At 45.0% G+C, this 25,874-nt stretch overlaps 1 protein-coding gene across 2 annotated transcripts in view; it reads right to left on the bottom strand.

Annotated features, from left to right (window-relative positions):
• LOC121879420 overlaps positions 1 to 25,874 on the bottom strand; it is a 53,523-nt gene that overhangs the window by 10,153 nt on the left and 17,496 nt on the right. Inside the window, exon 1 of one of the 2 annotated variants that reach the window (XM_042386077.1) lies at positions 2,679 to 2,814. The exons of the other annotated variant lie outside the window; for it this stretch is intronic. Coding sequence (XP_042242011.1) covers positions 2,679 to 2,799 — 121 coding nt within the window. The 5' untranslated portion in view covers positions 2,800 to 2,814. Of the gene's footprint in view, positions 1 to 2,678; positions 2,815 to 25,874 lie in introns of those variants that run through there. 2 annotated transcript variants of the gene reach the window in all.

Raw genomic sequence — 25,874 nt, 5'->3', positions numbered from 1 at the left:
TATATATATATATATATATATATATATATATATATATATATATATATATATATTTTTTTTTTTACGGGAATTAGCCCACCCGGGCACAGATCACTGACCCACATCAGGGTCTGGGGGAAACTGTTAGTCTAAATATTTCGTGAGTTTAATGAACAAGGTTATGAACTAAAGGATGTTACCCACCAGTAGTACAATACAGCAGTACACCGACAATGAGGACAATAACAGTATGTGATACAGTGTCTCCTCTCAAAAGCTGTTCACCAAGGAGAGTGTGGCGGATCACTCACCTCGCTGAGGCAGCCAAACTTCCCTAATATCGGTATTATTAAATCAATAATGTAGTCACGCATTGGTGTGTGGCTCCAGCTCACCCAAGACTCTGCTCGCCCTCATATATTCATTTCGGGGATGTGAAAAAAAAGAGTTGGTCCAGGATCCCCATAGCAACAGATGAACACCACCAGTAGCTGGAGTTTATATTTCTTTGTATACTGTCTAACACAACGAGAGATGCAGTACTGTACTGGCTGCCAGCTGCTCACTTAACACCCCCTGTGTAGGGGGCAGCTGTCCCTCTGCTGTCCGTGTTGGTCTTCGCTCACTCTAAAATTCTAAATATACACTTTTGTAAGAGTTACTACACACATGTGATACACACACACACACACATATATATATATATATATATATATATATATATATATATATATATATATATATATATATATATATATATATATATATATATATATATATATATGTGTGTGTGTGTGTGTGTGTGTGTGTGTGTGTGTATGTGTGTGTGTATGTGTGTGTGCATGTGTGTGTGTGCATGTGTATGTAGGTGTGTGTGTGTGTGCATGTGTATGTAGGTGTGTGTGTGTGTGTGTGTCTTAAAACCAACAGGTTTACATAAAGGATTTTTGCGAAAAAATATTCATCCTTGATATTCCCGAAAGACGTATTTGAAACACGAAACGAACTACGAGTTCTTTGAATATTAAAAATGTTACTCATACCATCCTCATGTAGGCTATACATGTAGTTATGGTGAGTACACCACCGCACGCCTGTGGCAACACTTACTGTCTTCTCTTCTCCGCCACTGTTCACCCTCACACACGCTGGTATCTTCATACCAACTTCTTCACAAGTTCTGTTTCATATGTAAGTGACAAACCAGTGCCAGTTACCGAATTACCCCTTGATGTCTTGTGGTCTTGTCAGCCACACACATGGAGACAAAGTAAATGCTCATATTAAATAACCTGCATAAGCAGGAGGAGGAGGAGGAGGGAAGAGTGATTTAGAGTCAGCCGTTAAGGCGATGGTCCCGCACATCAACACACCAACTCAAACCCTTTAAACACATTTGGAAGTTACTCCTCTGACCATATACAAAACTCTCCGGTGAACGCTATTTCAGGAACTCTGGCTGTGGACTACACTGGTCGGGACCAAAAATATGTTTAAGTGTATTCTCTCCTTCCAGAGGCCGGGCGGCGACAGTGCTACACCACAACAGAAACTTAATACGAGATAATGTCAGAATTAAAGTCACGAAACCGACAAACTCAGTTAATCCTGAGCGGGAGTCGTGAGTGCAGCGGAGGATCATGCACCAACAGGGCTGCGGTGGACGGCCCCACCCCCACTACCTAACTCGTGGCCCACGTGTTAAAGGGGAGCGACGCCCCCATCTCCCTTGTGACGTCATCGCGGAGGTCGTGACGCCATCCCGGTGGTCGTGACGAGCTAGAAAATGTTTCCACTTAGGTGGCCATTCTGAGGGGGGGGGGGGTTGAAGAGGGGAAAGAGGAGAGACAAAAGCAGAAAGGGGGTAGTAGGGTGTACACTCTTACACTGGGCGTAGATAGCATTAAAGGTAATCTACCATTAACTTTTGCATAACAAAATCTTATTTGTGTTTATTATTACGGTGTTCTGTTTAGATAATCATCTTCGGTGTCTGTATGGAACGATATGGAACTTTGAACATGGGGAATATTCTTTAATTAAATTATAACAATACTGTCACCAGGATAAGGTAAGAACCCTGGGGGCGTCTGTTCTTTGTGCTGACAGTGGGACTATGCCAGGTAGCCGCACCTCCACTGTCTCTCTAACAGCGCGAGGGGGGTTATGAGGGGTTTCAGAGTGTGGTTGGGAGAAGGAGGGTGTTTACTGCAGAGCCTGACGGAGCTCACTGTTTGTTGGGCTCACCGTCGATTTCCAATGATGGTTCACTTTTTCCCTGGTTGTCAGTTCCTCGGCGCTGGTACAACTCCTTCAGGCCTTTAAAGCTCTTTCAGGTTTGTCTATTACTTTTCAGGGAATCCCCAGTGCTCTTTATGGTCATTCTGCGATCTTCAGAGACCTCCAGGGCCCTTCCGAGCTTCCTAAATTTCCCTCGAGTCTTAGAGGTTCACCAAGGTAATGTAGCATTATACAGGACCTCTCAACCCCTCCTGCTCAGTCTTTCCTCTTAAGCCAGGAACTTGGAAAGTGGTAGTTCAGTGGTGGTACAAGACTTGGGATTAAGGAGAAATTTTACTAGAAATAATCTCTCATAAAGAAGTCATTCCGAAGACCTGGAAGGCAGCGAAAATCAATATGAGAAGAGCCCAGTTAAGAAAAAAGAAAGGAAATATAAAAGAAATATAACCTAAATTGACCTTTAGATTTTTCCAAGTAATTTTCGACCTTGGGAGCTGGCTGGAGGACAGGAGACGTGAGAGAAGACCCGCAGGAGGCAGGCCGTTGGAGTGAGGCGCCCGACCTTCTCACACCACCCATCCTCCTCCTCCTCCTCTTGACTTTCTTACAGCTAAACAGTAAGACAGTGGGAGGGAGGCTCGGATGTGGCACCACCGCCTGCTCCTGTGACCCACCACAAGACTGGAGTGCCTACAGACAGCAGACCGTTGGGGTGAGGCGCCCGACCAGCTCACACCAGCGTCCTGCTGCTCCTGCGGGTCTGACCCACTTTACAAGCTCACGGCAGGGATCCGGGACCTATTGATTTTTAGTTTTGGCACGGAAGACTGTTTAAATTGTTGTCTTGAAACAGAGGCAAACGTCCTGATTGTTTCTGCTGAAGAAACACTCTCTTATCTCACTAGACAGGATTATTTCACACAAAAAACTATTTTCTAATTCTCAAAGGTTATTGTCAAGGATAACGAATTACTTTTTTTAGGTATCATTATCTCATCCAATGCGGATACTGACACGAGCCAAGATGTGCCAATTAGCCCGGAGCTGAGTAACTTGTAAAGTAACTTGTAGTTGATTAAAATTTTACACAACCCACAACCATTATTTACTTCTTTATATGGGACCATGACTGACCGCACCAGTATATTAGGTGATGGTGAGCACCGCTGGTGAGGCCTGTCAGTCACCAGACACTGTTGGTGACCTTCTTGGTTAGTAATTACACACACACACACACACACACACACGATAGGGAGGACTGGGACCACACCTCACTCGGTCTTGTGACACCAGACCACGTGGTGTTCCCATGATGCTACGACACCACGTAGTGAATAAGTTGCTACAGCACCACGTCAGGTCCCTCATAACACCATCTGTGAGGGAATTACTACACTACGTCAGGTCCCTCATAACATCTGTGAGGGAATTACTACACTACGTCAGGTCCCTCATAACATCTGTGAGGGAATTACTACACTACGTCAGGTCCCTCATAACATCTGTGAGGGAATTACTACACTACGTCAGGTCCCTCATAACATCTGTGAGGGAATTACTACACTACCTGTTTGCTGTTCAACACCTCAGCGCACATTATCTACGTGACCTCCACTGTAAGCATTAATCTGTATGTTCACTGTATGTTCCTTTACCTTTCTCTAATGAAAGCTTTTTCTTTAAACACTCCCCCCTCCCATGTCTCCATGACCAGCCCAGGCCCGGGCCATCAGCTGTAAACTATAATGATTTGTATGCTCAATTCATGTTCCTTCTTCTTTCAGTAAAGAAAGCTTTTGTTAAACGACTCACCCATCCCATGTCTTTGTATATAATAAGTCATTTTTGTCCAATGTATATTTTCAGCCTTCGGGCTGCAGAACTTTTTCAATAAACCGTTAATTATTATTTATTATTATTATTATTATTACACATACACACACACACACACACTCTTGGCAACACACAAAAGTAGACTAGACTCACTACTCGTCTCATTTCATCACAGAAGCAATCCTTTTCTGAGATTGTGTGTGTGTGTGTGTGTGTGTGTTTGTGTGTGTGTGTGTGTGTGTCAGTGCTCAATTTGTTTCAGCCTTCGTCTCCCGCTATGGCTGCCGACGACACACATCCACATCCTGACCACAACTGAATCATTCACCTAATGACACCTGCAACACTATCCTGCCTATATCTACCTCTCAAAAAGATAGATAGATAGTCACAGAGTCAGATATATATATATATATATATATATATATATATATATATATATATATATATATATATATATATATATATATATATATATATATATATATATATATATATATATATATATATATATATATATAGTAACAGATATACAGATGTAGACAGACAGATATATTAACAAAAAGATAGATATATAGATATGTAGATAGATATAGTAACATATTCAGTAAATTCAGTCAATTCGTCATACAAGTGTACAAAAGTGTACCAAATGGATAAATTATACCAACACCACCACGGAAGCTCACCACCACTTCTTCCCCGAGAAGTCCGTCAGATCTCACCCAGCTGACTTGCCCTGGATCACACCTCAGATCAAAAGACTTATGCAACAGAGAGACAGAGCCTTTCATCTCAATGACCACATCCGCTACAGGTCCCTTCGCAACCGAGTCATCCGCGAAATACGCACTGCAAAGAAGTCCCACTACCCAACCAAATTACAACACCTGAAGCAGACCAACATCAGTCAGTGGTATGGTAAGCTTAAAGAACTCTGTGGACTAAACAATAAGACACACCCCCTCCCCTTCCTTAGCCATCTCACTAATGTTGACGCAGCTGAGCAAACAAATAACCATTTCGCTACTATATGCCAGACGCTCCCACGGCTTGACACAACCAGTCTCCCTGCTTACCTACCAGCCCCCCTTCCCACTGACTTAGTAGAAGAATTTGACGTAGCAAAACGCCTGGACAAACTAAAATTAAAACCCTCTACCACCCCCATTGACTTACCAATGAAACTCTTCAAGGAGTTCTCCCAGGAGCTTGCCAAACCCCTCTGCTCCATCATCAATGCTTCTCTCAGTCAAGCCAGATGCCCAGCTGACTGGAAGACCTCTTATGCATCACCAGTGCCCAAGTCAACCAGCCCACAATCCTTAAATCAGCTACGACCTATTGCAATCACCCCAATACCCGGCCTAATCTGTGAAAGTTTTGTGTTCGACTGGGCTTATGCTGATATTGCAGGAGTCGTAGACCCTCAGCAATTTGGCAACATGAAAACTTCCTCCACCACTCACTGTCTTGTCAGCTTTCTCGATTACATATACCGCCATCTCGAGAAACGAAAAACGTCTGTAGCTGTCGCCTTCATTGATTTCACTAAAGCATTCGACCTAGTCGACCACAATATAATCATCAACAAAGCTATTGACCTCGGGCTTCGGAGAAGTCTTATACCATGGCTTACAGACTTCCTCAGTGACCGACGCCAAGCTGTACGCTTCCGAGGGGCTGTCTCCACCTTTCAGTCACTCACCTGTGGCGTCCCCCAAGGCACCAAGATGGGACCACTCTGCTTCCTTATGCTCATCAATGATGCCCTAAGAGAAACCCCTGCTCGCTGGAAATATGTCGACGACTCCACCATTGGGATCAGCGTCAACAATTCTGCTCCCGACTATACCGCCCTTCAGGATTTATTGAACAGTCTCCAAAACTGGGCCACCAACAACCATGTCACCATCAACCATACCAAGACCATGGTTATGCACATCAACCTCTCCTCCGACATTGTCCCACCTCCTTCCATTACTTTAGGTCCGAACACACTCCAGGTTGTAGATTCCACGAAGCTCCTCGGCGTCACCATAGACAACAAACTAAATTGGAAACCACACGTCAGTGAAGTTGTCAAATCCTCCAGTTTCCGTCTCCACCTCCTCCGCCGACTCAAGTCCCTCGGAGTTCCTGCACCCGAGCTCCTCAGTGTTTACACAACATTCATACTTCCCAAGCTCACCTATGCCTCCCCTACCTGGTCTTCCTCCCTAAATGCCACACAACGTAAAGCACCTAGAAAAAGTGCAAAAGAGGGCATGCAAGATTATTCTCTCCCCTTCCTACTCCACATATCAAGAAGCGCTCAACACACTGACCCTTTCGACTCTCACTGACCATCACCACGACCTCATCTGCAAATTTGGTAAGAAGCTTCTACACCATCCTCGACACAGGCTCCTACTACCACCTGAGATCCCTAGCCCGAGAATTGCTGTTCGACACCACAACCGCATCCAGCCCATACGTGCACGAACTGATCGCTATAAGAACAGCCCAGTCCCAACCATTGTAAAAATTATCAATAACTTGTAATAAAGCAGTGTATTCACTCCCAGTAAATACCACTTCTTGCACTGTCACTATGTTGAAATGCACTGTAGTTTGAGCTTTTCCCCGTCTAGTTATTATATATCTTATTTGTATCACTTATGTTACTCGTATATTATTTGTAATTCGAAACCCATTCCCCAAATATGTAACTGTATATTTTCAGCCTTCTGGCTGCCAAGCTCTTTCAATAAACCGTTAATTATTATTATTATTATTATTATTAGACAGTGCAGGTATACAAACGGCGGCAGGCAGTAGAGTAAGTGGATTCGACCAAGGCTTGTACCTAACAAAGCTGCCATAGGTTCATTTCTAGTACAGTCATGGTCTTTGCTTAGGCTGAGGGACTAATCAATAACAATGTCTCCACGAACCGATCGACATTTACATATCCATTCATTGACGATATTCCCAGATATTCGTGTTGTTGTTTTTCAAAGTTACGGCAAAACACCTCCCCGGCACCTGACGGCATCTGGCATCTAAAAATGAGTCATAATGTGATTGTTTTACAAGTGATATAAGATGACCTTTCATTATAACTACGCCAGAATAACACGAGAAGACACTTAAAACAGAAAGACAAAATCTGAGTAAATAGGTATTGTAGGTTATGTATATAAGCTACTGTGCTGAGTAGCAACCTTGTATATAAGCTACTGTGCCGAGTAGCATCTATGTATATAATTACGTGGCACACTGCACGTGTTATGTGGCAACATTGCCCCGAGGCTGCCATATGGCAAGGCAGTCTCGGTCTGACTCTGTGCCTCGTGCATGGCACACGCTAGTCACCACTTGTATTTCTCCTATCCGTTAATAAATGGACTTCAGTGTTACCCGGTGTTTCCCTACCCATCACTGCCTTCTTCAGGGAACACTTGGAACCTTCAGGTATTAGAAATTCAGCCCCTCTTTAGTCTTATCAAAAACACTCATGTAGTTGCCAGATATTGCCAAAAACATCGAGGAATTAATGTCCGCAGTTATTATACATAATCTGGATCCCTTAATACCTGCATGAACACACTCGCTTAACACCGATCTACTTTAACTGTTAAGGCAATTAACAGGTACTAGGTTCATTATTAAACCAATTACTAATGGATGTTCGTGCTGGGTCCGGCTCTAAACGATCTACAACGACTTGTCTATTTTAAAAAAGAACGCATTTAAACGTTAAATTTCCGGATGGAAAACTAATGAGGTGGAGTTGAAGGTCGAGGAAGTGAGTGGAATTACCTGCATTTAAGGTTCAATCTGCGGGAAAACTGCCTTAACTGACATGAACACTGAAGTGCTGTGCTAAATCAACTGCGATCAATGATCAATTTGTGGAGGACTGGTTGAGGGGCCAGTTCTTAGGTTCAGAGCTGGCACGATACTGCTGTAGAGAGAGAGAGAGTGTGTGTGTGTGTGTGTGTGTGTCTTTCAGCACCATAATCAGAGTTATACCAACTCTGACCTTCTGAAATAGCTCTTATATATGTGCCAAAACTACACATATCCACATTACAAACGTCTTCTTGACACACACACACACACAAATAAATAAATAAATAGAAAAAATAAAATAAAAAAGTTTCAAAAAGCAGCATCGTGTCATCTCTGAAACACTTGATACGACCTTTTAAGTGGGGGGTGGAACACTGGAGGGGGGGGGGGTAGGCAGAGAATGTGGTAGTATGTGGTGGAAGGAGGGTAGCCACCACAGCCACACCTTCAAGCATTACCGCAGCGGTCCTGTCCACAGGTCCGGCGCCACGGGCGAGTCGATTCGTCTGGTGTTTCAGCGTTTATCACCGCTCATGTCGACCTGCGCGAGATTGGTCACTAGGACAGTTCTTCAGGCAGAGAGGGAAGACAGTCAACTAGATGGGCAGTCTATCAGGGATGGGAACTGTCTTTCCGGGGGAGATTAAACAGTTTTCTTGGACAGTTTTAGGAAGCATAATACTTTTTATAGAATTAATTTGATTGTTTCTGACCTTATGATTTTAAGTCTTCCAATGAAATAAATCTCTGGTGCTGCCCTGTTACTGTACAGTATGTACTCGTATGACATGACAGGCTGACCCTTGGCCATGACGCCAATAACAATATTGAGTCATGTTGTCACACCCTGCCACCGGGAGCAGGTGGACTCCGACCTCACTGTCACATCACAGAGAGGAAGTCGAGAGAAACTTGACGGTTTCTTTGGTGATGATGTGAGTCAACAAGAGACAACATGACCTCACGTACACGTCAATAATTATTAGACTTTCTCTAAATATGTTGGTACGGAAAAGGTACAAAAATAATACCATACCGGGGAAAATACCGTACAGGAGGAAATACCGAACAGGAGACGATCAGCCACAGGAAATGAACGTGAAAGGATGTTACCCAACCTCAGCTGAGAGTCGACACCTGAAGTGGCGAGCACAAGTGTGGTGTAGTGTTGTGTCGTCACCACACACACACTACACTGCCCGATATTGACAATGAGATCATTTCTTTTATAGTAGGGCTCGGCTTTATCACCTTTAAGGGTCCTCTATGAAGGTATGAGGAGGGCCGGGGGAAGGGGACTGGACACTGCTGTGACTGAGAGGTAATATTAAACCAGGGAGGGTCTACTTCTCGAGGGGTGTACCTGTATGTTGAGGTAATTATACACCTGGTAAGGGGTACATCTGGCAGTGTGGGGTAATAATGGTAAGGGGTACATCTGGCAGTGTGGGCTAATAATGGGTACACCAAGGTAGTAGGGAGCGTATCATTGAAGCTGCGACAGTCAAGGGGTGACTCGATGATATCAAGGGTCCTACACGCGAGGTCCGCTGTGCGTGTGTAAGGCATCATGTTTCCGTGAGACTATCATATCTTCTTACGGTGTTAATCTACTACTACTAAATAATACTAATACTGATACTAATACTAATCCAACTAATAATAATAATGATAATAACGTGACTTGTATACACATATCAAAGTTTACTCCACGGAAAATTTCAAAATCAATTACCGACCAATATCGTGGGTAAACTGTTGTAGACTAAACATTGACAAAGTATATAATACGTTTATTGTACGAGTGAACGATGGCGGAGTATCCGAGTCACTGAACAGAAAGACTCGTAAAAAATATTGTGTGGGGCATATATTTTTTTTTTAGTAATTATGAAATGAAATTATGATTGCATGTTCATTTATAGAAATTTTGCAAATAATTATTTCTTAATGGTGAACTCGTACGTTCAAATATGCTGCATGATATTAAATTATTTGTCTTTTGTACTGTACGTCAACCAACGACACCCACCAACTATTGAGTGAAAGCGTCTTTTTATGGAAATGTATCGTACAATATATAATTTCGTAGATATTATAGAATCTATAATACCATCTATATAACTATTCACATTTTGAGATAATTTGTACAGCCGTCAGAACACGTTTTGTTACTATCAATGTCTAACTTAATTATCCAATCATCTCAGTCGTTCGTCAATCTGTATCTGTTGTTGCTGTGTATGGACAACGCGGGTACCAGTTCATATGTAAGACTTGGGACAGAAATTCCCCAAGAACACCAAACCAAATAGCAAAACCTAATACGTATGTGGATGTTTGCTCCAGATATTTATGTGCCAATATGAATTTTTCTTTTAAACGACAGTGATCCTGCCAACTTTATTTACACTAAGCTACATTTTTTTTTTAATTCCATAGGTTCTATAAATATCAGCTAACTCGAGTATAAAATGATTTAAGGATTTTACAGGGTTCTTGCCAACCGTAAAAAACTCTGTGTAGATTATAAAAAAAACAGAAATAGGTTACACGTATTTTTGTACAATTACCGAAATGTGTTCCTACCATCTCCTGTGGTAACCCATGTCACCTATAGCAAACCTATCCACCAATCACGTCCATCATTACACGACCAATACCCATTCATTCATAAATAGCAATGTTTACTACTGCGACTGTGACATTTGGAGACACGGGTTACCAGACGGGTGTCCGAACACATTCCGCATACCACACTTGGCGATTAGTTCCCAGTTTAAGAACAGTTAATTCGTTTTACGATTTAAGCGGGGAAGATTTATCATTACTTTCCGTTTGTGACTGTCATTCTCAACGCTTAAATAAAAGGAAAACAAAAGACAAAGGAAGCACATGAGACTCGTGTCAACACCTATGACCAACTCATGCCGCCCAGACGAAAATCCACACTAAGAAAAGACTCATCAACAACTCCGTCAACACTACTAAAATTGAACGTCGTGTTGACTCACAGAAGACCCAGTCGCTTCCCCACCCTTCCCCACTCACTCTCTCCCCCACCATGAAGCCGGCACTTGCTAAGAGTCTGGCAGCCGTCCTCCCCTCCCCCCCCCTTATCCAACGCTCTCTCCCTTATCACTGCCCCCCCCGGCATCCTCCTGACAATCCCCGCCGTCCACATGTCTAGCCTCAACTATTCCAATGGCTCAGTTTCAACCAAGTTCCGTCGATTAGTAACCGGTCTACACTAGTCTGCTCCCTTGTGTACATCGAATTGATTTTCTAGATGTCACTTAAAGTTAATGCTTTGATTTGTGGTGGTGGCAGGATGAAGGTGATGGGTAGGGGCAGGTGATGGGTGGTGGTAGGTGAGTGGGTGAGGTGATGGTGGTGGCAGGTGATGGGTGGGTAGGAGATGGGTAGGTGATGGGTGGGTGATGGGTAGTGGCAGGTGATGTGTGGGGTAGGGTGCAGGTGATGGGTGGTGGTGGTGATGGGGGTGTGGGAGGTGGGGGTGTGGGTAGTGGCAGGTGGGGAGGGTGGGTGGGTAGGTGATGGGTAGTGGTGGGGTGGGTGGGTAGTGGTGGGTGATGGGTGGTGGGTGATGGGTGATGGTAGGGTGATGGGTGGCGGTGATGGGTAGTAGTGGTGAGGTGATGGGTAGGGATGATGGGTAGTGGCAGGTGATGGGTAGTGGCAGGTGATGGGCAAGGATGATGGATGATAGTAGTAGTAGTATCTGCAGCTCAACTAACTCAACAGCTAGGATGGCTACTTTTGTATTAGGATATTTAATTTTAAGGTAATAAATGGCGGCGACGGTGTGGCTATTGGGGGAGGCTGGAGGCCACGTTAAAAAAATAGTCGTAGTAGTATCATAACAACGCGAGCTACTTCGTTTTCTTTATTCACCCTACTTTTGTACTAGTCACACAGAAACCTGCCGGGAAACAGTGGAAAGTAGTGAGTAGAATCATGATTATAACACTTCCAGCAACACACGACACATTAAAAATCCCTAAACAAGATGTGAGACAAACACAAACCCAAATCGTTTCTTAAACCACTCATACAAGCCAGGGTGGCCGGTCGGTGGAAGCAAGAACAATGCTAAGCCTTTAAAGGAACACTGAGCAAGTTCATCATGAATATTGGAGGGATCGTTAAGATGCCACGGCCCGCCTCCCCTCTTGATAGTCACCAGAGGAACAAAATCCTGTATATGCGACGGAGGCGATGTACTGGTGGTGGGTACTAATCAAGAGCACTGGCAGTAGATGTAAGAGACGGTAAATAACGAAAGCGATGACGGAAGATAGAGTGAGTAGCAGTTCAAGAATCCTACCATAGGGAACACCACAAGGTAGGTGATGTCGCTTACCCCTGTGATGGCGTCTGCCGGACCAGGGGTATTAAATTTAACTCACTAATTGCTACTCATATGACTCACTTTCACTGTCAACTTACAATGTCTGTCTGTCTGTCTGTCGGCCTAAGTCTCTGTTTAATCAGTTGATTCCCGCCTGTCTAATCTGAAGACTTCCTCCCAGCCCCTCCAGTGACGGTGCGACACAAGGGCTCACAATAGCGACCTACACTCACCAAGCACAGACAGTATGGCACATTAGTGTTAAATATAATGTAGAATTCAAGATCGACGTTTATTATACACCTGGCGCTGGGGGGGGTAGGGGTCTATTGTTTATGTACGGCGTTACCATTATTTTCTTGTTCTATATGCCAAGATCTTTGTAAGAAGTCTGAGTGTCAATTCCAGATCTAGTCACCTAACCCTACAACTCGTTTCAAACATTTCCCATTATATTAGCTCATGTGTAAATATGCAAATATGCATTATATCCTCTGGTAACATGATCTTGGTGTTTAAATTGGTGTTTTTTATCATGGAAAATCGATTGGCGGCATAGTTCTTTGTAATCAGGTCATTCAAATATCATTAATCCAAGATGGCAACCAAACTCACCATGCAATAAGAATTGTAACATAATTTCGCAGGCTTTCCTCATATAATGTTGATATCGGTGTCTTTTTGTTACTTGTTGATCACAGTTTTTATTTTCTTCAAAGTGTCCCTCAGTCCTCCGCAATTTCGTGACAAAAGAGGTCATGACAGAGGAACTTAGAAACGATTTTCTGAATAATACTACAAGAAACAAGGAAAGATACCTAGCCTTTCGCCGAGATAGAATCATGGAGAAAACACTGAAGTTGTATTAGACCATTCATAGAACAAACCTCAAGACTGAAGCTATTAAGAAATAAGCCATAGAAAACGACCAAAAAGATGGTGAAAAAAAATGAACATGACAGAGAAGTTAAGGCCCAGTTTGAGTATTTTTTGTTACAATTCCCCAGACGGCCGGAAGCCAACTTTGCACTGCACTCTATACACACCATGGCGCAATATCTGGTACTCTCACAACTAACACTCAACCAAGCACGAGGGTTATCTAAGCCAATCATGTTACAATTGTTTGTTCATTCCCACCATTAACATGATATCCACATCAAAATAATGGTGAAATCAATGATTTCAGCATTATTTTCCTTCCCCACCACATATCACTATGGCAGCAACAACAACAACAACACACACACACACACAGAAATACACACAGGCCCCTTAAATTGTCCGCGACCGAGGCCTCACCACCAACGACGATCTTCTGGACACGAGCTCCTCCTCCAGAGCCAGGAGTATTAAAGTGTATCGTGTAAAGAAGATTGGAAAAGAACGTAACAATGGCACTGAACTGTAAACTGACGCGCCCCAAATACGCTCCACCATATTGTAAGAGAAAATCCGTGTCACCACACATATGCTTCCCCTCCCCTCCTTCCTTCCTTCCTTGGTACCAACTTGTAAGGCATCACAGTGACGGCCACTTGGGGGATGCAAGACTGGCGCTCCTTTCCACACTACTACTACTATTTACTGCCCCTTGTTATATCTAGCTTGCTCATTAACGTCTTCCCTCACCAATCACTGACCTCATCCACAAGACACTCAGCACTCAAGAGAGATGAAAAAATCCGCGGCTTGGCTTCGTGGCCGAGGACACGGTGAGTGGTGGATGGGGGGCGATGAGGGTGAGTTATACTGCTGGTTCATCTTCATTGCTGCTGTCAGGTGCTGTCAGACGTTCTCTCTTACCACAATGGGGCATGGGAGGAGGAAGGAGGAAGATGGAAGTGGGGAGCAGGATGGTAGGGGGAAAAGGAGGATAAGGTAATGGGAGAGGAGGCAGACAAATAAGAGTTCGTCGTCTAAAAAATTAACATTACTTCGTCGACGCTAGCCCATGATGGAGAGCATGAGAGAACGGAGGCCGTAAATATAAACTGTTACCAGACTGACTGATCAACCCTGGAGAGAGATAATACGTAACCAACACCTTAGCTGTTTCACTTATAAGATTATTATTGACTATTTTAACGACATTTTCCGGTACTGGATGAAGGGGGCGATGTGTCACACCACCACACTCAACCTTTAGACCATCCCCGTTGAGAAATATGGTGATGACAAGTCGACAGAAAGATCCCAGGGCCCACAGTGATGACGACGGGGAAACAATACTGGCGGTGGAACTCATATGGACCTCCGTCGAAGTTCATTTTTATTTGTTGAAGTTCTCGCGTTCACAAGATTCCCCTCATTCAGACGAGAACTATTTCCATATCCCCAACAACAGGTGACGGTGGTGACGGTGATACAGCAGCAGGTGACGGTGGTGACGGTGATACAGCAGCAGGTGACGGTGGTGACGGTGATACAGCAGCAGGTGACGGTGGTGACGGTGATACAGCGGTGGTGACGGTGAGCAGCAGGTGACGGTGGTGACGGTGATACAGCAGCAGGTGACGGTGGTGACGGTGATACAGCAGGTGGTGACGGTGATACAGCAGCAGGTGACGGTAAGGACACAAAAGACTAATTATCGTTTGTACATTTTAACCCCGTGATCACCCTCTTAGTCCCCCCCCCCCCAGCTGCTCGGGTTCTGGGGAATTTTTATTACTTCGCGAAAATTTGCTGAGAATGTTGCAAGATTATGGGTCAAGGTGAAGAAACAAAAGATTTCCCTTCCGCTATTAAATGTCACAGAAGTTTTAAAGCGCCAATAGTAAAGTTATCATATATTGGATTTAGTCTTATTCTTTTTTTTTTCACCTGAAGAACGTGGTATGAACACACTCCCTCTGCAGTAGTAGTGATACTCGTGAAACGCTTTTTAAGACTTCGTTCAATGTAAACACGAGTAAATAAATAAAAAGAAGAAAGTTGAATCTTCTCTGTTGCATCACTATTTGTGGTGTATGAAGTTTGGATTCCAGGCATAAGATGGCGCCAGAGTACTGGACCTGACGTCATCTTGTCAATGTGGTGTTAGTAAGAGTCTCATGCTGATATACGTCAAACGTGACGTTAATTAACTGCACAATTCATTTCATTTATTAAGTAATTAACCAGCTTTCAATTTTACACCGTCTCTCCATTCAGGATTCTAATGTGTTGTTATTACAGGAAGAAATGTAAATGAACATGTATCGGCACCGTGAGGGTTGCTCATATAACACAATGGTTCACATGCACTTAAAGATTCACACAAAGAACATTCCTCGAGTGAACCTTTGGGAATCTGGACTATGAATATTTATGAGAGTTAAAGAAACGTGAGGAGGATGACCCACAGCCCGAGGAGACACATTTGTAGCCATGAGTGTGTGTCCAGATTCTCAGGGTCAGATAATAATTCTCTTCTCTATATCGTCGCCGAACGCTCGTCTTAAGTCTGCAACCTTAAATTCAGCTTTATTATATTGCAGGAGTCATTCTTATTGTGTTACTGACGCCCAGAACCTGACGATGATGAAGTGATGCCACCTAGTGAATGAAAGACAGGCCTATACGTGTGTGAATGACAGTTACGTTTGTGAATGTGACATAATTACTTTTTCGTATATTTTCAAAACAAACACAAAAATCCCGTTATGAATGCTGGCTACATACAGTACCCTGTATACCGAGTAAATATGACTTGATTTCAGTTTTTCAGGACGCAAAGCTAACTGGCGGGCAACCTTTCAGAGAATGCAACACACCCAAATGACCCAAATGAACCCATGAAGCGCAAACAATAGTCTCTGAACCCATGAAGCATAAACAATAGATTCTGAACCCATGGAGCACAAACAAGAGACTTTGAACCCATGAAGCACAAACAATAGACTATAACCCATGAAGCACAAACAATAGACTCTGAACCCATGAAGCACAAACAATAGACTATAACCCATGAAGCACAAACAATAGACTCTGAACCCATAAAGTACAAACACATCTGAAACAACTGGGGAATTAAATACGTCACCAAATTTTCCTCCTAAATAAAAACAGCATTTGCAATAAACAGTTAAATTATACCATTGCTAAATCTTACAAGGCCATTACAATGAACAGTTAAATTTTAACACTGTTAGATATTGTAAACATAAACAGCAACTGAAAGGCGTTCGAGTTTATGTATTTGTTTTTGTTAGCGTTTGAGACTTTGGTGTTACTATTAAATGTTAAATATTGCAAACATTTAACAAGTTAGTTCAGTTAATGTTATGATGGACGAGAAACAAGCGAGCAAAGGTGGAGGTGTGTGTGTGTGTGAGGACCTAAGGCAACCTTGACTGACCAGTGCAATAGTGCAATGCAATTTCATCCACACCCTAAAATAGCCTCAGCTTTAATACCATATTTTTTTGCTACCAGGTTTGCCACTCCACAGAGAATGGGATATATGCTTCACTCCACAGAAAACGGAGATATGAAGCTGTGTGGCGAGGAGAGTAAACCAACACAGCCAGCCAATATTTGTTCCTCTCTTAAAGGTAAACATTACGTGACGGTGCTTATCCTGGGAATCACATAACACTGATATAAGGGTTCTGAGATGACTTTCATATACTGTACTCACTCACAATGTTGGTCCTGCCGGGAAGTATCGCACAGTACCCCATAATCCCCATCTTAAGAAAATATATTTACTTTCCTCTTGGCTTACAGTATATTTACTACTCAACATCACACAGCTAAGACGGCTAATATTTACCTAATTACCTAACATTACTTTATAATTCAAAAGCTACCTTCAACTTAAACAGTTATCCCAGAAAAGTAGACCAACGTTTATTCTCTGTATTGGGATGCCGAACACAAGAACAGATTCCACAGCACCAATATACAATAATACTTAACGTGCCGGACCATTGGTTTACACGATGCAAATAAATATCTGCCTTTTAAAGCTTTATCTCTGAAACACATGGACCACATGGCCCAGGGAGTCACTGCCATAAACACAATTTTACTAACGTACAGCATAACTCTAATGGACCATATAAAGGAATATTCCTTTTGTAAACTGAGTGAGCACATGTAAAGAAGACATTTATAGTGTGCTTATCGGTTTATACATTTTCATATGCCAATTCCAATCCCTTGAACTTAAACGTATAGAAATATGGAATTGTTTTGGAGAAATATACAGTACCTGGAGTTCCACCTACCACCACCACACTCACTCACCACCACACTCACTCCACACTCACTCACACACCACTACACTCACACTCACTCCACACACCATCACACTCACTCCACACACCACCACACTCACAACACCCACCACACCATAACAAACCTCCTCCCTATATAAAGCCTGGAGCCCTGGAGGAGAGCTTTAGGGGCCGGCAACAAGGGTCATCTCTCTACTCTGACACCAAGGAAAACACACCTAACGACGACTCGCCTATTGTACATGTTTCTTAAAGACCCCCTGAAGACTTCTTTATATCCGCCATACATTATTGATTGTCTGGGTCCCTTTGGTCCAGAGACGAGAGAAGAGAAGAGAAGGTAGAGAAGAGAAGAGAGGAGAGGAAAGAAGAGAAGAGGAGAGAAGAGAAGAGAAGGTAGACGAGAAGAGAGGAGAGGAGAGGAGAGGAGAGGAGAGGAGAAGGTAGAGAAGAGAAGAGAAGAGAAAAAGAGAAGAAGAGAAGAGAAGAGAAGAGGAGAGAAGAGGCGACAGATGAGAAAGAGAGGATAAGGGTGGAGAGACGAAATTAAAGAAGAAAACATACATTTATTTGGTCCAGAGACTCATGCTATAGGAGAGGAGAAAAGAAAAGATAAAGGTGGAAGAGAAGATAGGAAGGTAGAGAAGAGAAACGGAGAAGAGAGAGAGAGAGAGAGAGAGAGAGAGAGAGAGAGAGAGAGAGAGAGAGAGGTCGTGTGGAGCCAAGTAAGAAACATAAATTAGTTAAATCCAGGTCACTACCACACGTAAGGTCCACGTCATAATTACAGGTAAGGTATCTAGCTCCACCTCACCTGTCTCAAGCTCTTTCACACCTATCAAGCTCAAATACACCTGTCTCAAGCTCTATCACACCTGTCTCAAGCTCTATCACACCTAATAAGCTCAAATACACCTGTCAAGCTCTATCACACCTGTCTCAAGCTCTATCACACCTGTCTCAAGGTCTATCACACCTATCAAGCTCAAATACACCTGTCAAGCTCTATCACACCTGTCACAAGCTCTACCACACCTGAATAAGCTCCAACCACACCTGGACCCTCAGCAGTAAGCAGAGGTCCTCCACACATTCCACAATGGAGTGATCAATACCACTGCGGCTCTCAGTACTGCCCTCTGACCTCTCCTGCACTCCCTCACACCACACCAAGCTGACCTCTCCTGCACTCCCTCACACCACACCAAGCTGACCTCTCCTGCACTCCCTCACACCAGACGAAGCTGACCTCTCCTGACCCCCGTCACGCCATACGAAGCTGACCTCTCCTGAACTTCTAACCTCCTCACACCACACTAAGCTGACATCTCCTGCACGCCTTCACACCACACTAAGCTGACCTCTCCTGCACTCCCTCACACCACACCAAGCTGACCTCTCCTCTCCCTCACACCACACAAGCTGACCCTTCCTCCCTCCCATCCCTCACACCACACCAAGCTGACCTCCATCCTACCCTCCCTCACACCACACCAAGCTGACCTCTCCTACCCTCCCTCACACCACACCAAGCTGACCCTCCACTTCCCTTACACCAACACTAAGCTGACCTTTGACCTCACATTACACCAAGCTGACCCTCCTGCCTTCCTCACGACACAAGCTGACTTTCCTACCCTCCCTCACGCCACACCGCCCCCCTCTCCTGTCCTCCCTCACAACACACTGCGTTGGCCTCTCCTGCCTTCCCTCACGACACACTGCTGATTCTCCTGCGCTCCTCCCACGCCACACCGCCCCTCCTTCTCATCAAGCTACCTCTTCTCCCTCCCTCACACCACACCAAGCTGACTTGGCCTCCCACTCCCCTCAAAGCAACCTCTTCTCCTCCTACCACAACCTCTCCTTCCCTCCCCCCCCCTCACACCAAGCTGACTTCTGACTACCACACCACCAAGCCAACTTCTACCTCCATCACCCACCTGCTGACCTCCCCCTCCCACCACCAGCTGACCTTCTACCCTCCATCACACTACAAGCTGACCTCTCCTGCCCTCCCCTCACACACCAGCTGGCTTCTCCTGCCTCCCTCACGCCACACCAAGCTGACCTCCCTCCATCAAACTGCTTTGACCTCCACCTCCCCACCAACTCTTCTGCCTCTCACCAAGCTGACCTCTTCTACCCCCTCCCCCACTAAGCTGACCTTTCTACCCTCCCTCACACCAAGCTGACCTCTTCTACCCTCCCACACTCCCCACCAAGCTGACCTCTTCTACCCTCCCTCACACCAAGCTGACCTCTTCTACCCTCCCACACTCCCCACCAAGCTGACCTCTTCTACCCTCCCTCACACCAAGCTGACCTCTTCTACCCTCCCTCACACCACACCAAGCTGACCTCTCCTGCGCGAAGATAAGACACTGCAGCTTATCTCACCTTAAGATTAAACGCCCTAATTTTACCTGGGTGGATGTTTCAGGGTAGAGAGAGAGAGAGAGAGAGAGAGAGAGAGAGAGAGAGAGAGAGAGAGAGAGACTAAACTTAAACTAACCGAGGGAGTTGTTATCTCACGCTTAAACATTTGACCTTTAACCTCTTGAAAGAGTGTCATGATTAATACGTGACCTGAATACTGCCGAAATTCATACATACAAACTGTACATAACGGTTGCCCCTCGTGTAACGAGGATGGCCGGCCCAAGGGCCACCTAGGCGTGAATTTGTTTAAGGTATAGAAGCTGTCGCCAACACAACAACCACATCCTGAGTTAACGAGTTGCATGACCCAGTGTCAAGGAATAGTCCGAGAAGATCGGACAACTCGCCAACTGCACTGGCTAACCATTACCCCAAAACACGATTAACGTCCAGGTCCCCAATTACTGCTGGGTAGACAGAGGCAAATGGCGTAAAGAAACTTGCCTATAGTTTCACCCTGCCCGGGGATCGAACCAGGGTCAGCTCGCTCGAGAGCCATTACTGTACGTACGTACGTACGTACGTACGTATATACGTACATACATACATACATACATACATACTCAGTATTGTGGGCTACGCAGTGTTGATGAACTTATAGGTATATCTTCTCTACACCTGTACACTCCACCACACCCTGTACACTCCACCACACCCCGTACACTCCACCACACCCCGTACACTCCGCCACACCCCGTACACTCCGCCACACCCTGTACACTCCGCCACACCCTGTACACTGTGCCACACCCTGTACACCCCACCACACCATGTACACCCCCATCCCCCCCGACAGTCATGGTATTGTCTCAAGCACACAAGATTACCATGGCGACTATGAAAGCAGTATTGATTCCCGACGGCGTGAGTGTCAGGGCAGACTGCAGTCACCCCGGGGACCGAACTCTGACAGGTACAGTCTCAAGTCCTCCCGCGGGGCCGAACTTTACCAGGTATAATGTCAGTCACCCCTAGTATCTCTGACAGCTAGTCGTGACCCTGGGGTGTGCAGGACCATTCTATGAGGGGACTATCTGATTACGGGGGCTAGTCTGCCTTGACTGTTGGGTTAAGGTAACTATTGGGTTGAGAGGACTATTCTGCAGTGACTCTGAGGGGTGACTGGGGGAGGGACTGCGGTTATTGATTGATGATGGAAAACCACGTCTGTTTACAGAGGTCATCCTTGGTTTACTGAGTCAACTGAGTCACGAGGATCTAAGACAATCCCAAGATGACTGTGGGCGTGATTGATGACCTGAGGTGACCGTAAACTGACTCTAGACACCAAACACAGGTACTGGCTGAGTCAGCAGAGGCCATGAGAGAGAGAGAGAGAGAGAGAGAGAGAGAGAGATTCCGCTAAGTATCTGTAATAACAGGGGTGAGGTGTGAGGGCCCCACAAGACTGCATCGCCTGGGTTGGTTCCCTGGTGTTGGCGTGGCACACGGCTCGTGCTGGTCACGTCCGCATTGGCCCGGAATGGATAGGTGAAAACTGCTCACCAACACGTCATAAAATATTTAATATCTCAGGCCACCAGCTGCCGACAAAAACCAATGCACTTAACACGTGTTCCTTATACCCAAAACACGTCTCACAGACCCTAACTCGCTTTGGGGTTGAAAGGTAAAAACTCTTTACGTCTAGAGCGAAAAAGGGTAAGACTTTACCCCTGGAGAATGTTGCTGGTACTAAAAGAGATATATTGAGGTTAGGGACGTGGCCTTTCTAGGTGGCAGAGGAGGACGTCCTTGGTACAGATGCAGGGAAAGAGATCTTCCTTAATACCTAAGAGCAGGTCCTGAAAGAGACATCTTACTGCACATTCCACTGGCCTTTGTTCTATAGTATTTAATGGTAACACAAGACAGTGGTTGGTGCAGCATGTATTTTTTATAAAAATTTTCAACGTTTGATGTTAAGTGGTAGAGTAACATGAGAGGATAAAAGTGGTGTGTCGAGACGTCCATCATATGTCCCAGACCCGTCAACGCCTCAACCAGTCCCCCATGTCTGTGTGTGTGTGTGATCAACTATAAACTCATCTTTCCAGCACACACACACACACACACACACACACACACACACAGTTTTGCCCCCGCTCACTTGCAAATTCCAAAATCCGAGTTAAGTCTGGCCACTGAAGGTGTCGCAGGTAAGTACCCCAGAGCTCCTCCCTATCTCCCTCCCACCACCCACCTCCTCTCCCCTGGCCAGACCTAGTGACATTTTCTCGACGGGCTATAAAAGGTAGGGGGGGGGGGGAGACACCGTGCACCAGCGACCAGGATAATGCCACGAGCTATACCACCTGGAGGAGTAGGAAAAGCTGGGTGTGTGTGAGGTAAGGGTGGGACTCCTTGTACCTCCCTCCCAACACTCCGACTGGGACACACTAACACCTTCCTACTTATGCTTATACCCTTTTACACACCTGCCAAACATCTCCCTACATAGGTCCAAATCCTTACACACTTACCCGACAACAAATATGTACATACCTTAATACTTTTAATACCAATCTAAGTCTCTCGTCTATTTTATATTCCTTTGTTGTTAATTTCGAGAAGCAAAGTGGGATATTGTGTTACCTATAGTTTGGTGTAAACGAGGAATATAGGAACAAGAAGCTAGACACGTAACAAGAGTGTAGGTGGATGTGGGTGAAGTCGGCCCCGCCCTAGCTATCAGAACTGGGGCTCATTAGGACTGGACCACAATCCTAATAATCAGGTTAGACTGGGCCCCATTAAGACGTCTATCAGGACTGCGGGGACTATTGGGACACTCACAAAAATACCCTCACCTAACCTTCCCTGACCTAACATAGTATAGGTGGTCTTGACAGGAGCTTGGGGTGGGTTTTTATACGACTTTTACCCGACGATCAATTTTCATGTGGAATTTAGTCCAGTGAGAATCTGTGTGATGGAGTTCTTGTCCGGTGGGATATTTTCCGTGTATGTATCACTGCAGGGCGCGCTTAACAAAGGCCACACTGACTATACGATCCATACTTGGTGTCGACTAGGTGCTGCAAGGACGGACGGACGGACGGACGGACGGACACACACACACACACACACACACACACACACACACACACACACACACACACACAAATAAAACCTAAGACACCAAGCAACAAACTGCTGCAGTGATGCTGAAAAAGTGAATAAAAAAAATGCTACAGCCATTTAACATTTTAACAAGAGCATGATACATGTGGGCGTCAGATCAACCACTTTATATACACATCTATTAAGAAAAAAACGAAACAGTAAAGAGACTTTATCAAAGCGGCTCTGAAGTGAATATCAAGAGCCAATGAATGTGTGGGGAGGGAGGGAGGGAGAGGGGAAGGAGGGAGGATGGTGTGTGTGTGAGGGAGGGAGGGAGGAAGGAGGGAGTGGAGCACAGGGGTGAGGGAGGGAGGAGGGAAGGGAGTAGTCGTGGAGGGAGGAGGAGTGGATATGTGTGAGGGAGGGAAGGAGCGAGGAGAAAGGAAAGACATTCACCCTTACAACTTCCCCTACAGCCCCTAATGTCGTAAACGCCCCCTCCCCTAACAATTCCTAAAGTTAAAGGCTCTACTGTACACTACACCCAACTCCCATTACACACCCAGAATCAACGCCTCACACTTTGTAATCAACACTCCCTTACCCCTACACCCAGCCTCCTTACATCCTAGAATCAACGCCCTTTACACCCTAGAATCAACATCTCATTCCCTACACTCCAGCCCCCCTTACACCCTAGAATCAACGCCCTTACACCCTAGAATCAACGCTCCCTTACTCCCTACACCCAGCTCCCCTTACACCCTAGAATCAACGCTCCCTTACTCCCTACACCCAGCTCCCCTTACACCCTAGAATCAACGCTCCCTTACTCCCTACACCCAACTCGCCCTTACACCCTAGAATCAACGACCTCCGTCCACCGCTGAAGTGCTTCCTGTGTGCCTGGTTGCATTAGTTATCAAGTCCAGTAAATGACTCAGTGATCGGTGGAAACACTAGGCTTAAAGTTTCCAAAGGTAAATAGACCTTTCTTCACACCAGCCCAAAGGCAGGCAGGCTCTCTCTCTCTCTCTCTCTCTCTCTCTCTCTCTCTCTCTCTCTGAAAAAATAAATCACATTCACACAGTGTACAGGTAGGTGCAAATTCGTCGGCATTTTGACTGTTTTTATAATGGGTAAAACTGTACCCATTTGGAGGCGTTCTTACATCACAAGTAGTAGGCCAAGACGAACCTGATTAGACACGTTCTCACATCACCAGTCGTCGGTAAAGACTAACCTCGTTAAACACGTTCTCATATCACTAACTAAACTAATTAGAGGAGAAGAAACAATAACAAACAGTAAGAATCTTATGAGAGAATGTGAGGAGCGAGAGAAGAAGAGGAGGAAGGAGAGAAAAGAGTGCAATTACTGTGTTGAGTAGCAGCAGACAAGGCCGTGTGTTGCTGGCTGACGTCATGCCTCTCACACACACACACTTCCTCTCTGTGGCGTGGAGGGGGAGAGCAGAGGACGAAGAGAGGGGTGAGAGTGTGGAGGGAGGAGGGAGCCCTAGGTTGATATGGGTGGGATAGATATTGTAGGATGTAGGAAGTGGAGGGGGAGGAGAGTTGCACTGTGAGAAAGAAGTAATTGGGAGGGAGGGAGTGTGGGAAGGGAAGGGGGGGGGAGGAGGGAGGGGAGGAGAGAGGGAGGTGGGAGGGAGAGGGAGGATGGGAGGAGAGGGAGGATGGGAGGGAGGGAGGGTGTGGGGAGGGAGGGAGGGAGGATGGGGAGGGAGGGAGGGTGTGGGGAGGGAGGAGGGAGGGAGGATGGGAGGGAGAGGGTGTGTGGGAGGAGAGGGAGGGTGGGAGGGAGAGGGAGGATGTAAAGGAGGCAAGAGGAGGGAGAGAGGACTGTTCGCTACCCGTCACTTCTCATCCCGCGGAAGAGAGAGAGAGAGAGAGAGAGAGAGAGAACCGTGTTAAATTAACTTTCCTGACTCTCCCGAGTTCAGTTCTAGTCTTCTACTACCTCATTCCTTCTCCTTAATCAGCCATATCATCAGCAGTATTTCCCTTCACTTGGATACTTTTATAGATCAGTGTATATCTTCTATTGCCCACAAATTTGATGTACTTGGGTTCTGTGAGGCCAAACTCACTAACGATATTGAACATTTGTATAACATTTCTAATTATGCTAGACACTGCGTCAACACGTCACGACACAGTGGTGGTGTCTGCCTATATGTTGATAACAAGTATAAGACTTCTGTAAGAGATGATACAAGGGTTCAGGAGGAGTACATGGGGAGTGTTTTCACTGAATTAAGTAACGACACACGAAATATTCTAACAGGAGTAATCTACAGAAGACCCCACACTAATGTAAAGCACTTTCTTGATAAATTATCGGAGCTTATCTCTATCATAAGTTCAGAGAGGAAACATTGCTACATTACAGGAGATTTCAACCTTGACCTACTAAAATCGGAGACGGACACCTCAGTAAGTGACCTTCTTGCTCTTCTTCAACACTATAGCCAAACCCACTAGAGTAACTGCCACCTCTGCCCCTGTGATAGATCATATTGGCTCAGTCATGTCATTATTATCATTCTCTGTATCTGTATTTTTATAGCTAAGAAAGAAAGAAAGAAAGCCTACAACTTAAATTAACTTACCAATTAATTTGTTTTATCAGCTTTGAGTCGTTATATAAGGCTCATATCTATCCTTATCACCAAGAAGAAGAGCAACAATAACAACAACACAATTATTCCCCCCCCCCCCACACACACAATGGATAAAGAGATCAAATAAATATACTGACATTATGCACATGAAAACAAACAAAACTAAAAAAAAACTAAAAAAAAATTATTAAACCCGGATCTGAGGATAATTCAATATGCTACAGTACACACGTAT

Source organism: Homarus americanus, unplaced genomic scaffold (assembly GCF_018991925.1).
Source record: "Homarus americanus isolate GMGI-L3 unplaced genomic scaffold, GMGI_Hamer_2.0 scaffold30768, whole genome shotgun sequence".
NCBI classification, from domain to species: Eukaryota; Metazoa; Arthropoda; class Malacostraca; order Decapoda; family Nephropidae; genus Homarus; species Homarus americanus.
Note: the sequence above shows the minus strand (reverse complement) of the source record. Positions and strands in the feature narration are given on the sequence as shown.